The following is a 14,046-nucleotide window of genomic DNA, read 5'->3' on the forward strand; positions in this document are numbered from 1 at the left end:
GGATTTGAATGTACAGGAGTGCCAGGTTATAGATTAAAGTCTTTTGTATACTGGAAGCCAAGATGTGTCTGCCTTCATGATTTTCAGTCGAGCATAGAAGTTCCCAAAGTCAAGTAGGTTGATTAAAGAAGTTTGGAGAGCAGTTGAAATGCCGATAAAATTCAACTCTTCTGCATGGGGGTTAAATTGGTTGGGCTTTTTCCTAATCTTGACATGACAGTTTGCTTTCCCCAAGACTCATAATTTTCAACCTCATTTTAGGCTTTTCTTATAAGCATTGTAAAAGCGCCTTTGTGGCGTAACATATTTTGATAAAGGATACACATTTATATGCACACACTGAATTTCATTCCACACGATAAGTTTCTCTGAAAGCGATTATCTCTTTGGGAGGTGATATCTGGGTGTCATCGTTTTCAAGGCATCTTTTAAAACGTGGGCAGTTGTAACAATTTAAGGACAAATGCAGACAGATGCAGAGAGAGAGATAGATACTTGGTCTAAACAAAGCTTACATTTAGCTTTACCTGATGAAATCCCATCTGTGCATTCCCATGGAAGACTTTGGGATGCCTTCATGTAAAAGGTTAAAACAAGAAATATGGCTTCTTTGTGCCAAATTATCACCACAGGTTTATCTCTGATCTAGATGCAGTCTGTTTCAGCAGCTGGAGTTAGAACAGTAACTTGGGGCATGCCCCAAGGATCTGGAAGGATGCTACTGGAGGCAGGGAAATCAGAGGTCCCATCTGTCAATCAATGATATTTATTTGCACACTTACTATTTAGTGTAATGTTCAAAGCACTGAACCTGGGGGACTACAAAAGAAACCAGACACATTCTCTGTCCTCAGGGAGCTTACAATCTAACAGGGGAGACAGGCGGTCAAAAATGGCTTACAAATATGGGAGAAGAGGAAGGGTGTTGGCATGGCAGTAAAGTCAAGCACGAAACACCATTGCCTCACCCAGGAAAGCCTCTAAGTGTACCCAGACTTCTAAACGTACCCAAGGCCATCCCCATGGGGATTGTAGCAACCAGCAACAATCCTCAGTGAACTAGGCCATCCTCTGGTAATAATAATAATAATAATAATTATGGCATTTATTAAGCGCTTACTATGTGCAAAGCACTGTCCTAAGCTCTGGGGAGGTTACACTCTGGTGGAAGAAAGGAACAAATGTGGTTGGAAGAATAGAGGTGAAAGATGGATTACCTCCAACTACTATTGCTTTGCTGTGCTGTAAGCGCAGTGGATTGGGCAGCTGATTGTTGAGGTGGTGGAGAGACTATTTGGAATCACTGCAGATTCTGAAAACAGATACTCATTTTCTGTAACTCAGGAAATTTATTTCCCTTCATTCCTCGTCTCTGCACCTTAGGAGCAATGCTTATCTATATCTGGGGTGAATTGATGACCAAGTCAGTAATGAATGAACTCAAGACTCTGGGGTTAAATAGCTCTGCTGTAATTAAATTGGATGCAACCTGGAAATCAAAGCAAATTACTTATTTTTACAGCAATTTATGACCTCAGACAGACCAGCTCTGAAGGAATGAAAGAGAAGCAGGATGCAGAAAAAAAATAGAAGATGCGTCAGAAAAGATGAATAGACTAGGTTTCCATACTAATGGTAAATTGGCAGGGCAATTATTTATCTTGTAATGCAAATGCGAACTGAACAATAATGTGCAAAATGTTTGAAGAGAAATATTAGAAAGGGAGCTGGAAAAATGAGAATTTACACAATGCCACCGTTAAAAATGAAAATAAATAAGCACCCTACACCCAAACAAATGCTCAGCCAAATTTCTAGCCTACCAAAAATGCACAAGATGTAAGGCAGAGTGGGCCCACTATAAGCAGAAGGGTCACTAATGGTGAAAACTCTAAGAGCACATATGGATGGTTATGATCAAATGCTGGAGCTACGAAGAGGCGGCCTGCTGTATTTTTACAGTAATTACTACTTAGGGAGGAAACATAAAATGTGGAGCATTGGCTATCTATCCATAATCCTAAATGATTTCAGTATCAGGAAGGCAATGGTATTTACTAAGTTTGGACACCTCCAAAGCATCATTCTCTAGGACCAGATGTAATTTTGTTTAAGATTTGAAAGGCCTTGGGGGGAAATTCATAAAGAAGTAGCAATCGTCTGGGATAAGTTACTCAGTTAAGCATGCTCAGATCAACTGAAGTCCCAGAAAATGTGATCCTTCGATTCTAATAAAGGGAATCAGAATGCCCAAGGAAACAATGGCCCATCAGCAGGTCATCTGAGCCGCACCAGGCAGGCCGCATTCATCTGGCCCAATGGGAGATAGCCCAAATGATTTAGCAAGAGAAACTCTTGCTGAGCTAATCTCTCCTTTCAGCAGGTTCTGGGAGATGGATGAGGGGAGTGGACCCATGATGTAATCTAATGATGAGATACCTTGATACCTTTCTGCAGGGTGTACAGAGGTACATCGGGCAACACCATGAGGTGAATCATGTGCAAGTTAAAATGGTGTGGCTCGGGTGGAGGGGGAAGTCCAGGGTGACACAAACAGAAATTGAAGAGCCAAACACTTGGGATTGGGTAGAGAATTAATAAGGGAAATTTGGCTGGGCTGCCCCATTTCCTGAACTGTAAGAAAGATATTTGCTAGTGACACATTTTAGGCAGGTTCTTTTTAGAAAGATGAAGTGAGGACCCATTCCACAAAACAAATTCTAGAGTCTGCATGTTCTGTAAGGGCAGGGATCATACTGCTTACTCTATCATACTCTCCCAAGCGCTTAGTACAGTGTTCTGCACAAAATGCATGCTCAATAAATATCAGTGATTGATTGTTTGGCCTTTCATTTGTCATGGAATAAGTTAAATGAGTTGTTGGGAGAAGCAGCATGACATACTGGAAAGAGCATGGGCTTGGGGGTCAGAGGACCTGGGTTCAAATCCCAGCTCCACCACTTGCTGTGTAACATTGGTTACTCACTTAACTTTTATGTGCCTCAGTTACCTCATCTGTAAAATGGGAATTAAGACTGTGAGCCCTATGTGGGGCAGGGACTGGGTCCAACCTGATTATCTTAAATCTACCCCAGTGCTTAAAAATGCTTAACAAATGCCATTTTTTTTTTTTTGCTGTTGCATGTGAAGTAATGTAATGTGATTACATGTTGAGACATAAAAAAGCACCAGGTATTCAAAGGGAGTCTTTGGAGCAAAAATAATGTAAAACAATTTAATAATCACTTGCAATCAACACACCAGTGCATATATATAAATGTGGAAGTTGTACAATGCCAATCTTAGTCTCCTTCCATCTACTTGAGAGATCCAGTCTTTTTTAGTAAAGATCAGAGAGGACTCCCATGGTGGAGAAATACTGTAACAGGAGGGCTGAAGGAAATGGAATTCCCTTCCTTGAAGATCCTTAAAAATAGGAGTGCTCTTCATTATTTGGACATAGTTGATGCTGAGTGATAAAGGGATGGACCAGAAGTTGTCCCTTACACAGTGCGTCCCATTTGGAACATGGACTGCCTCCATTCTGATTATATCTACCTGCACGCAGCACAGTGCTTGACACATAGTAAGTGCTTAACAAATACCATACACTGCCAGAGGTTCCACTCAGCACTTAAATTCAGTGATGTGACTATGATGTATTTGGAGGAAGCAATTCAAAGGGAGGTTCTAAACTCTTATTGAAAAATTGCATTTACATTCCTTTGGGAAACAAAGAGACGTTGAAAGAGGTCTTTGAAGAAGAATGACAAAGGTGAAATGTGGAAGGTATGGGTCCACCTTCCACTTAGGGCTTCTAAATTTTTGATTGAAACCTACTCTTCTCATCCTAATCCCCAAGCAGGTCTGGACCTTGTGGAAGCACGACATTCCCCGTTGCCTTCTTTGTCGTATTTGTTAAGCACTTACTATTTTCTAGACACTGTACTAAGCACCGAGGTAGATACAAGCTAATCAGTTTGGACACAGTCCCTGTCCCACATGAGGCTCACAGTCTTAATCCCCATTTTACGGGTGAAGAATTGAGGCACAGAGATGTAAAGTGACTTGCCCATGGTCACACAGCAGACAAGTGGCAGTGTCAGAATTGGAACTCAGGTCCTTCAGACTCCCATACCTATGCTCTATCCATTGTATCTTCCATTCATTGTTCCAGTTTGCCATCCCAGATGAAACACAGGGGTCTGTTTGCCTAAATAAAAAGTCCCCTTTAGGAGAGAGGAAATCCACTGAAAGTTAGACAATTTAAGGCTGTGGATAAACTCTTCAACTCTGCCATGGTGGCCTGCGAGACCATCTCAAGCACCTTGTGCCATGTCTCATGAACTGGAGGGCCGGGCTATTATCTGGTGAGTTCATGCCCGGTAGATAACCAATACTAAAAAAGCCATCTGGATTATTTTGCCTGAGGAACCAGATTGGCTAACTTCATAGCCCAAAGTCCAAGAGTGATCATTCAGATTTCTTCTCTGTTATGGCAGTCAGAAAGCTTGTGACCTTTCAGAGCTGAAATTCTCAAGTCCATGAGGCTGTTGAAACATCTTTTCTTTCTCTGTCCCCTGCAGTTCTCCGGGGAAGTTCCTGAAAACAGAGTAGAGGTTGTGGTTGCAAATCTTACCGTGACAGATGGAGACCAGCCCCACTCACCAAACTGGAATGCTGTCTACCGGATCATCAGTGGGGACCCTTCGGGACATTTCAGCATTAGGACTGATCCAGTTACCAATGGTGGCATGGTCACTGTGGTAAAGGTAAGTCACCTGTTCCTTTTCACCTGTCTATGTAGCCTGACTTTTAGCTGCTGCAGAGAGATGCTCATCAAGATATCCCCAGGTGCTATAAATGTACTATACCGTGATTCTACAACTAGTCCAGCCATGCAAATTAGCGTTGACCCTCAAAGCTACGGTGAGTAAAATCTTAATAAAAACTGAAGCTAAATCCCATGACAGTGATAATCAGCGGATGGGTCTATGGGGAGCTGGCATCTCTTGAAATTTTTGGCCTGAGTCCGCAAGTAGCAAACCTAGCCCTAGGTGTCAAGCTAGTTTTAACAAGCTTTATGCCGCACACACACACACACACACACACACACACACACACACACACACACACACAATTAATGCTTTGGGAACCATGTAGTAGTAGTAGTAGTAGTTGTAATAATAATGATAGTACTTGTTAAGCACTTACTATGTGCCAAGCCCTGTTCTAAGCGCTGGAGTAGATACAAGGTAATCAGGTGGGACACAGTCCTTGTCCCACATAGGGTTCACTCTCTTATCCCCATTTTACAGATGAGGTAACTGAGGCACAGGGAAATTAAGAGACTTGCCCAAGATGACATAGCAGACATGTGTCAGAGCCGGGATTAGAACCCTGTTCCTTGTAACTCCCAGGTCTGTGCTCTATTCACTAAGCCACAATGCTTCTCACTACTACTACTACTACAACTACTACTACTACTACTACTACTACTACTACTACTACTACTACTACTACTACTACTACTACTACATCTCCTTCACTCCTCCTTTTACCTTCTGACCTTTTCCAGTGCTTTTGTCCACAGATTCAACTAGCTGGCTCTGTGATTCAAACCTCTGGCTCCCTAACAGAACCAGGAGTAGAAATCGTTCGTGCTGATCAGGAGCAAAGCAGGGGGGTGAAGGGAGTGACTCCATCTAGGGTTTGTGTTTGTGGGGGGCGGGGAGGAAGAGGGGAAACTAAACTTTGAACTAAAGTTGTATTTCTCTAGCTCTTGCTAGAGTTCTCTAGACTGTAAACTCATCCTCTAGACTGTGTTTGTCTTCCAAACCGTAAGCTCGTTGTGGGCAGAGAATGTGTCTGTTGTGTTGTACTCTCCCAAGTGCTTAGTACGGTGCCTTGCACACAGTAAGTGCTCGGTAAATATGATTGATTGATTGATTGATTTTGCCCAAAAGGGGATTTAGGCCCCATGCTGAACCTCACTGGAGCACAGCCCAGGTAATCTTCCTCCTTCTTGCTTTGAGCTGTACCACAGAAGCAATGTAGTTCATCTTTTCTGCTTGCTTCTTTGACCACCTGATCCTTCCCATCCTGTCCTGGGACTAACAGATTTTGAATGTGAATGGGCTCTAACTGTCCTCACCTCCCTCCCCCCACCAACCTACCTCCTGCAAGCAGCATGAATTGCCTTCATTGCAGGGCTGGCTTTCAGTGGGTGGCAAGCAGAGAATCAGGGACCAGACAGCATCCTCTCTGGGCAGTTCTGGAAATCAGAGCTCTGTGAATCCCCTATCATTCGAGAGTCCTACAGATATTCACAGAGACTATCAAGAGAGCAAGGCAAGTCTGAGTAGGCAGCAGTGAAGGAGAGGGAGCCCTAAGGGCATTAGGAAAAGAATGATTTATATGCCTGGGACTAAGCTTTCTTTCTTTTGAAGTGTATGGTCTTCACATACCAAATGTTGAAGGGTAAAAGAGAACAAGGCCACTAACATGGGACTCCGACTTAATCCTGACTTTAAAATTTAAAAAGAGATTCAGGAGTGAATTCGTGCGGGCTTTTCAGCCTTGTTCGCTTACTTCGCGGGGTAGAATGCCTTCAAGGTGGCCCTTGGCTTCTCTCTTACAGCAACAGAGACTGGATAGATGGGAGTGGAGAACAACTGATAAAACTTAATTGAAGAACTAAAACATTACGTCGGGATATAGCAAGCTTTAACAGTGAACCGCTCCTTTGCTGTAAAGAGAGCAAACAGTTATGCAAAACAGAATGGTGGGGAGGGGAAGTGGTGATGGCAGTCCCCTCCAGGACCTTACCCTGCTTCACCTGGTTCCATCCTATCCCTGCTCTCCCATGGCTTTTTTTTTCTAGTGGTATTTGGTAAGCACTTACTATGTGTCAGGTGTTGTACTAAGCGCTGAGGTAGATACAAGGTAATCACGTTGGACACAGCCCATGTCCCATGTGGGGCTCACGGTCTTAATCCCCATTTTACAGTTGAGGTAACTTGGGCACAGAGTGAAGTGACTTATCCAAGGTCACCCAACAGACAAGTGGTGGAGTCAGGATCAGAACCCGGGTCCTCTGAATTCCAGACCCACAGTCCCCACCCCATCTCTCCTACACCTAATACATATTAAATTGCCATGAGAGCAGTTTCTGGGGCAGCAAAATGAAGATAATAGCACTTGGTTAATCATGCTTCTTCCACAGGGATCTCTTCCTTTATAAAGGACATTACATAGGCTTTGAGCCTATGTACAAAATTCACATTCACATTCAAAATCACATTCACATTCAAAATCTGTTAGTCCCAGGACAGGATGGGAAGGATCAGGTGGTCAAAGAAGCACGCAGAAAAGATGAACTACATGCTTCTGTGATACAGCTCAAAGCAAGAAGGAGAAAGATTACCTGGGCTGTGCTCCAGTGAGGCTCAGCATGGGGCCCAAATCCCCTTTTGGGCAAAATCAATCAATCAATCATATTTACCGAGCACTTACTGTGTGCAAGGCACTGTACTAAGCACTTGGGAGAGTACATAGAGAGCCTATGTTTAGACACTGTGTCTAAACTCATATCTACCCCAGTGCTTAGTATAGTGCTTGGAACATAGGGAGCACTGAACAAATATCATTATCTCATTATTATAATTATCACCATCATCGTTGTTATTCATTTAAAGGCCAGAGAATGTTCATAGAAGCAGTTGCCACCCATTTCTGCCTGCTCTCTCGTACTTCTCAGTAATGATCAAAATGCACAAGTCCACCCCAAAAATCACACAGTGCCATATGGAACTCGGAACTTCAAACCGCTTGAATTGCTCCAGGATGCAGTCTCCCTTAGGCACCTTTGATAGTCTCCTATATGTTGCCGACTGTAATGGAACAAGCAGGTGAGATCAGGGCTCTATAGAAGAAAGTAGGTGAGGGAAAAAGGCTGTGTTTACATTTGCAAAGTGGTGAGAAAATGGGCCCTTCAGCAGCTTCCTCCACACAGCTGGAAAACCTGCAGAACCTGGCCTGTTCTTGTTCAGTTTTGAGTCAAACTCTGTGCTTTAGAGTTTAGACATTTCAGGCTCCAGACGCCAAGGTAGGCAGATAGATGCTTCCCAGGGGAGCAATGCTTCCCTCTGCACCACACAGATGCACAAAGCCAAGTTTCCAGACAGAAGGCAGAAGCCTGTGAGCCCACAGTTCTCAGAATGCGTGAACATTTCCCCACTGTGGTTCTCCAGCCGGGCTTCCCAAATGTATTTACTTCTGGGGGCATGAGGAAGGAATCTGATTAGGAATTCAAAGCTGAGCGATGAGAGACGAGACTTGTAGGGCTGGTGGTGGTGGTGAATGATTCACTTTGACTCTCAGAGTCTACACACAACTTTAGCCAGGATGGGCAAAATGGGGTGAGTGAGCATTTGAAGAGGCCCCAAAACTGAATTATCAGGAAGTATCTGATTGGAGGAAACTCAGATGTGGAATTTGGCCTTTAATTGCAAATCTCCACTTTTATTTTGGCTTCATCTTCTGTGTTAACAGGCCACGGTTGCTATTTGCTTATCAAAAATGTCCTCACATGCAACAGTAGTTTACCTATTCAATATCTACCTCTCTGAGGAGGGCAGAAAGCTAGGTGTGGAGAAGAGAGCTAATTTGGGGAGAAGTGGCAGAACAGAACCACGTTTCCATCAACTCACCCTAGCTTCTGAGCAGAGATTGGCAGTGATGATAATGATGATGATGATCATAGTAATTGTGGTATTAGTTAGGCACTTACTATGTGCCTAGTCACTGTGCTAAGCGCTGAAGTTAGATATAGGATAAAAGGATTATACAAAGGCCTATCCCTCCTGACAGTCTAAGGGGGAGGGAGAACGGATATTTAATGCCCATTTTACAGATGAGGGAACTGAGGCACAGAGATGTTAAGTGGCTTGGCCCAAGGTCACACTGCAGGCATGCGGAGAACTAGGGCTAGAACCCAGGTCTCTAGACTCCCAGTCCTGTGTTCTTGCTGCTTCTCAGATAAAGGGAGTTGGTCAGACCCGGCCCCAACTAAAGTCAGTGGTGGATTTGGCTATTAATAAAGTCCAGTCCTTCTGACTCCCTCTGTATGTGACACTTATATTGACCTTTAGTTGAAGTTGAAGAGAAGCAGTTTGGCTTAGTGGATAGAGCACAGGCCTGGGATTCAGAAGGTCGTGTGCTCTAATCCCAGCTCTGCCACATGTCTGCTGTGCGACCTTGGGGAAGTCACTTGGTTTCTCTGGGCCTCAGTTACCTCATCTGCAAAATGGGGATTAAGAGAGTGAGTCCTATGTGGGACAAGGACAGTGTCTAATATGACTATCTTGAATCTATCCCAGTGCTTGGAACTTTGCTTGGCACATAGTATGTGCTTAACAAGTACCATAATTATTATTATTATTAATATTATTATTATTTATGTTTCAATTCTCTCATCTATAAAATGGGATTTATTATTGTGAGCCCTACGTGGATTATCTTATATCTCCCCCAGAACATAGCACAGTACGTGGCACATCATAAGTACTTAACAAAAAACAGAATTATTACTATTACTATTGCATCCTCCTGCCTCATGAATCCCAAACAGCTCAGAGTTCTCAAATGGTCATATTATAGGTTCCTTACAAGGAAGATATTTTTCCCTAGTTCTCTTCTGTCTCTGAATTAGTTCATTCTTGCTTACACAGGAAACATTTTCAAATCAAAATTAAAAATCCTGAAAGAGCCAAGGCAGGAGAGGTGAACTAGGTGAAATAGGCGAACCAGGCTTATCTGAGTCGCAGAGCATCACTAGCTCTTGCTTCTGCTTCTGCTGCTGCTGTCAGCCTAATCAATAAGTAACATTTCCAGTGACATGAAGAGGGAAACGTCAGCCCACTGAGAAGAATACGAAACAGCGGAACCGAGATGAGATTCCTTCCCTCCGATCATCTGCCTGCTCACCCTCACCCAACCAGTTCAGAGCAGCCATTATCCCCTGCAGACGTGCAACTAGGAAATGGTTAGATTAGAATACCAGATAGCACTTCAATTCAAGCAGACCTATACGGTCTGCTGTGTATTATGCATAATACAGCAACTGATTTTTTTTTAAATCAAGACAGTATATTTTTTATTCAATTTGGAAGTCGTTTAAGACAAGCATCTTGTTCTGTAACACTTAATCTCATGAATCATTTCAAAATTGGTATTCAGCTAATTTAAATAATCATTTTAGACATTTTCCTTGACATGTGAGCAAAGAAAAAGACTTTAGAACATACTATTGAACGCCTTTAGTTTTTGAACTCATGCCAGCCTGCATTTTGTGCGAGGTTGAAAACATCACTATTTCCTCTGTCTCAGAATAGAACTTCCCACCCACCCCCTCCCCAACCCTCACTTCAGGAACAGCTCGGACATGAATCCAGTAGTGCTCAGGACCTGGGTATCTAGTTTTTAACCCCCCCCCCCCCCCATGGTTACCTATTCTTTCCTACTCAATTAATCCATTGGTATTTTATTATTGAAAATGGAGGACCTTATCTTTTGCATGTTCTTTATTTCCTCAACAAGGATGGCAGTAAATAAATAAATAAATAAATAAATAAACACCCCTGTCAGTATGCCCAGCATGGTCAGCCCTAGTGAGGTATTTTGGCACAAACCAGGATTTTTTTTTTTTAACACCCACATCCAACTTGTCAACACAATGGCTCCTGAGAAGGTACATTCCAAGGCAGAACTCTGAGGGCTGCAAGAGGGAGCAGGCAGAAGGCACGTGTTTTGCCGAGTATTGTCCAGACTCGACTGTGACCTGAACTCGCAGCAAGTGAGGTTGGGCAGCTCCAGTGAATGGAGAACTGAGTAAAGTGAGTTTGGAAGAGTTGTGAGATCGATTGACAGTATTTATTGAGCACTTACTGTTTGAAATGCACTGTGCTAAGTGTTTGGGAAAGTCCAATACAACAGGGTTGGTAGTCACCATCCCTGCCCACAAGGAGCTTATGGTCTATAAGCCCAGGGCTTGGTGTATTCAGCTTTGGTTCCAGGCAAATGGCCTAAATTGGGGTCTTATTCTGCACCTACTGTAGGCCACGTTCCCTTACCTCAGGAAAAGAGGTTCCCTGCAATATAGTGGTGGATGTACACAACCACCCAAATTGAAACTGTTGCAGCAAATTCTCTATTGATTTCTCCATTACAAATATGTTTGCTTTTACCCTCCTATGATCCTTTATTGGCTGTAATGGTTTTTTTTGGAAGGCCTCCTAGCTCAGAACGATGATGCCATTTCTAATGTGAGACATGCTGTATTATCCCCTGTTCTCCCAGGGAAGTGAACCAATAAATACAGGAGAATGATCACTTGGCTCGACCGGCTTGTTCAAATATGTCATAGCCACAATTTTATTAAGCAATATATTCAGACTTCGTCCTGCTGACTCTGTGGACTCTCCATTGCTAAGCTGACTTGAGGGGGCAAGAGACCAGCGGGTCTGAAAACTTCTGCGTATAGGTGGGAGACCTGCAACGGGGGATGTATCACAATAAAAATTCTCTATGTGGCAGGAACAAGCAGAAAAGTCTAGTGGAAAGAACACAGGCCTGAGAGTCAGGGGACCTGGATTCTATTGCTAGCACCTCGACTTGCCTGCCAGATCACCTTGGGCAAATCCCTTAACTTCTCTGTGCCTCCATTTCCTCAACTGTCAAATAAAGAGTAAATACCTGTTCTGCCTCCCGCTTAGATTGTGAGCAGTACCATGTGGAAGAGGGATTGTGTCCAATCAGCATATATTATATCTACCCCAGCGCATAGTACAAGTCTTACCACCTACTATATGCTTGACACATGCCGTTGTCATTATTTTTATTGTTGTTGCTGCTGCTAAAATTATTTTTAGTGTTTAATAATAATAATCACTCAGAACATCCAGTGTATTGGCTAGGTAGGGTTCCTTCTTTTGATTTGAAAATCAGTCAACTCTATCAAAATTAGCAAATACCGTAGAGTATGCTTCACTCCTGTTCTCAAGAGCATTAAATGCTGTCGGTCCTGCTTGGGGGAGGCAGAGAGCTGTTGTCTGGTTTAGACAAGGATGCAATAAAGGGAGTGTTGCAGTGTTTGGGATATTTGCATCTTCTCTGCCAAGTCTCAGCTTCTGCCTGTTGGTAAGAGAATTCCCTCTAATCTGGGATTCAGATTCAGGTTGGCAAGGTCCAGAGTTTACAGGCTTTCATGGGAATACTCATAGGACTTTTTTGACTGGTTGAGAAAGGACCTTTCTTACCATTTCCCTCTCTACAACATGCCACATGCATCCAAAAAGATCTGTCCATTCTCCCCCAAAACTTTCCCTTCTTTCTACTCAGCACTGAGAATGACCTGTCTTCTAATCACAGCCATAGTTAAACCACTTCAGCATCTGGACTCTTCCTCCTCCAACAGGGTGGCATATTTCCTGCTCCAGGAGCTCTCAGAAGATTCTGCTTTGATGAATTATAACCAGAAGGATGGAGGGCAGGATGTAAATAAGTGTAATTTCTTATTAAATGTTTATTAGAGTTTGACATATTTAGTAAATAGGTGAATGTTGTGCAAGATAAAATAGAAAAATGAATGCTGGGTGGAAAATTTGGAGACTGAACTTCATTAGTCAACTGTTTCCAGAGTCTGAGCAGTATTTATGCAACCACCTTTATCATGTGTCTTTTGTTGAAAGCAACATAACTCCCTGAGTCAGTGCCAGTGGGGTAGTGGGATGTAAATCTGTGAGCATCCTCTTTATTTATTAGGTAAATGTTCAACTCGGCTGTTGGAAAATCATTTATTTAACAATGGGAACATTTGTACAAGTACTTCAATCCAATCCAATTGGTGTATTTGGCTGTTGCTGATTTTTTTTTCTTTTGTAAACACTGGTTTTCTGCTTTGGCTCACACCACCTCCAGTTATATCCTGTCCTAGCATTCAGCTTTCTCCCCAAGAACATACTGACTCTGAAATCCATCGAGACTCCTCTCCTGAGAAGCCATCCTCCAGGGACCTACTAAACTTCTAAATTAATAGATGGGAGCAGGTCCTCTTTACAGAGATGTGTTCCTGCAGACTCTCCTCTGCAATGGCTAACAGGCAGCTGTCCCAGCAGTCAGGAAGTGAAAAGTATAGAAATGTCTCCAAAAATGTCATTGCATCAAAGATACCTGCTCAAAGCATTTTTTTGCTTCTAATTGCCCAGCCATGCTCACCCAATATGCCTGTTGAGAACAATGTGCGCTCACCGCTGAGCCCAGATATACCTTTGGCAAGGCAAGGTCATGGGTTCAAATCCCAGCTCCACCAATTGTCAGCTGTGTGACTTTAGGCAAGTCACTTAACTTCTCTGGGACTCAGTTACCTCATCTGTAAAATGGGGATTAAGACTGTGAGCCCACCGTGGGACAACCTGATCACCTTGTAACTACCCCAGCGCTTAGAACAGTGCTTTGCATATGGTAAGTGCTTAATAAATGCCATTATTATTACTATTATCATTATTTTAGCTCAGGTAAGAGCATCCCTCATACGGCCAGATGTAGACAGGCTAATTGACAAAGTATCGTGTGATTCCAGTCCAGCTCATCCTCATCCAACTTCTTGTTGGCAATCAGTGGATCAGCACCATCAATTAAACATCCAATAACCTCTTAGCATGCTGCTGAGATAATAGGTTCTATGTTTTTGATATTGGGGCTCTCAAGAATAGTTTTATGTTTCCATGCTTTTGTCACCTATGCTTTATGCCTCTTTGGATACTCTGATTCTATTAACAGAGCAGAGTGGAAGGGAACCCCAGTATCTGCTAGTCTGGGGCCCTGTTTGAAATCAATCAATCAAATGATTGTATTTATTGAGGACTTACTGTGTGCAGAGCACCATAATAAGCATTTGGGGGAGTACAATATAACAGTGAACATGTTCCCTGCCATATCAAGCCATCTCATGGCCGAGGAACATATCTACCAACTGTCGAATTGTAA

The 14,046-nt window shown here is 43.0% G+C and overlaps 1 protein-coding gene across 1 annotated transcript in view; it reads left to right on the plus strand.

Annotated features, from left to right (window-relative positions):
- Positions 1-14,046, plus strand: part of CDH4 (cadherin 4) — a 724,668-nt gene that overhangs the window by 672,100 nt on the left and 38,522 nt on the right. The window contains exon 9 of the mRNA XM_038750169.1: positions 4,587-4,772. Coding sequence (XP_038606097.1) covers positions 4,587-4,772 — 186 coding nt within the window. The remainder of the gene's footprint in view (positions 1-4,586; positions 4,773-14,046) is intronic.

This window comes from Tachyglossus aculeatus, chromosome 8 (assembly GCF_015852505.1).
Source record: "Tachyglossus aculeatus isolate mTacAcu1 chromosome 8, mTacAcu1.pri, whole genome shotgun sequence".
Classification (NCBI taxonomy): Eukaryota; Metazoa; Chordata; class Mammalia; order Monotremata; family Tachyglossidae; genus Tachyglossus; species Tachyglossus aculeatus.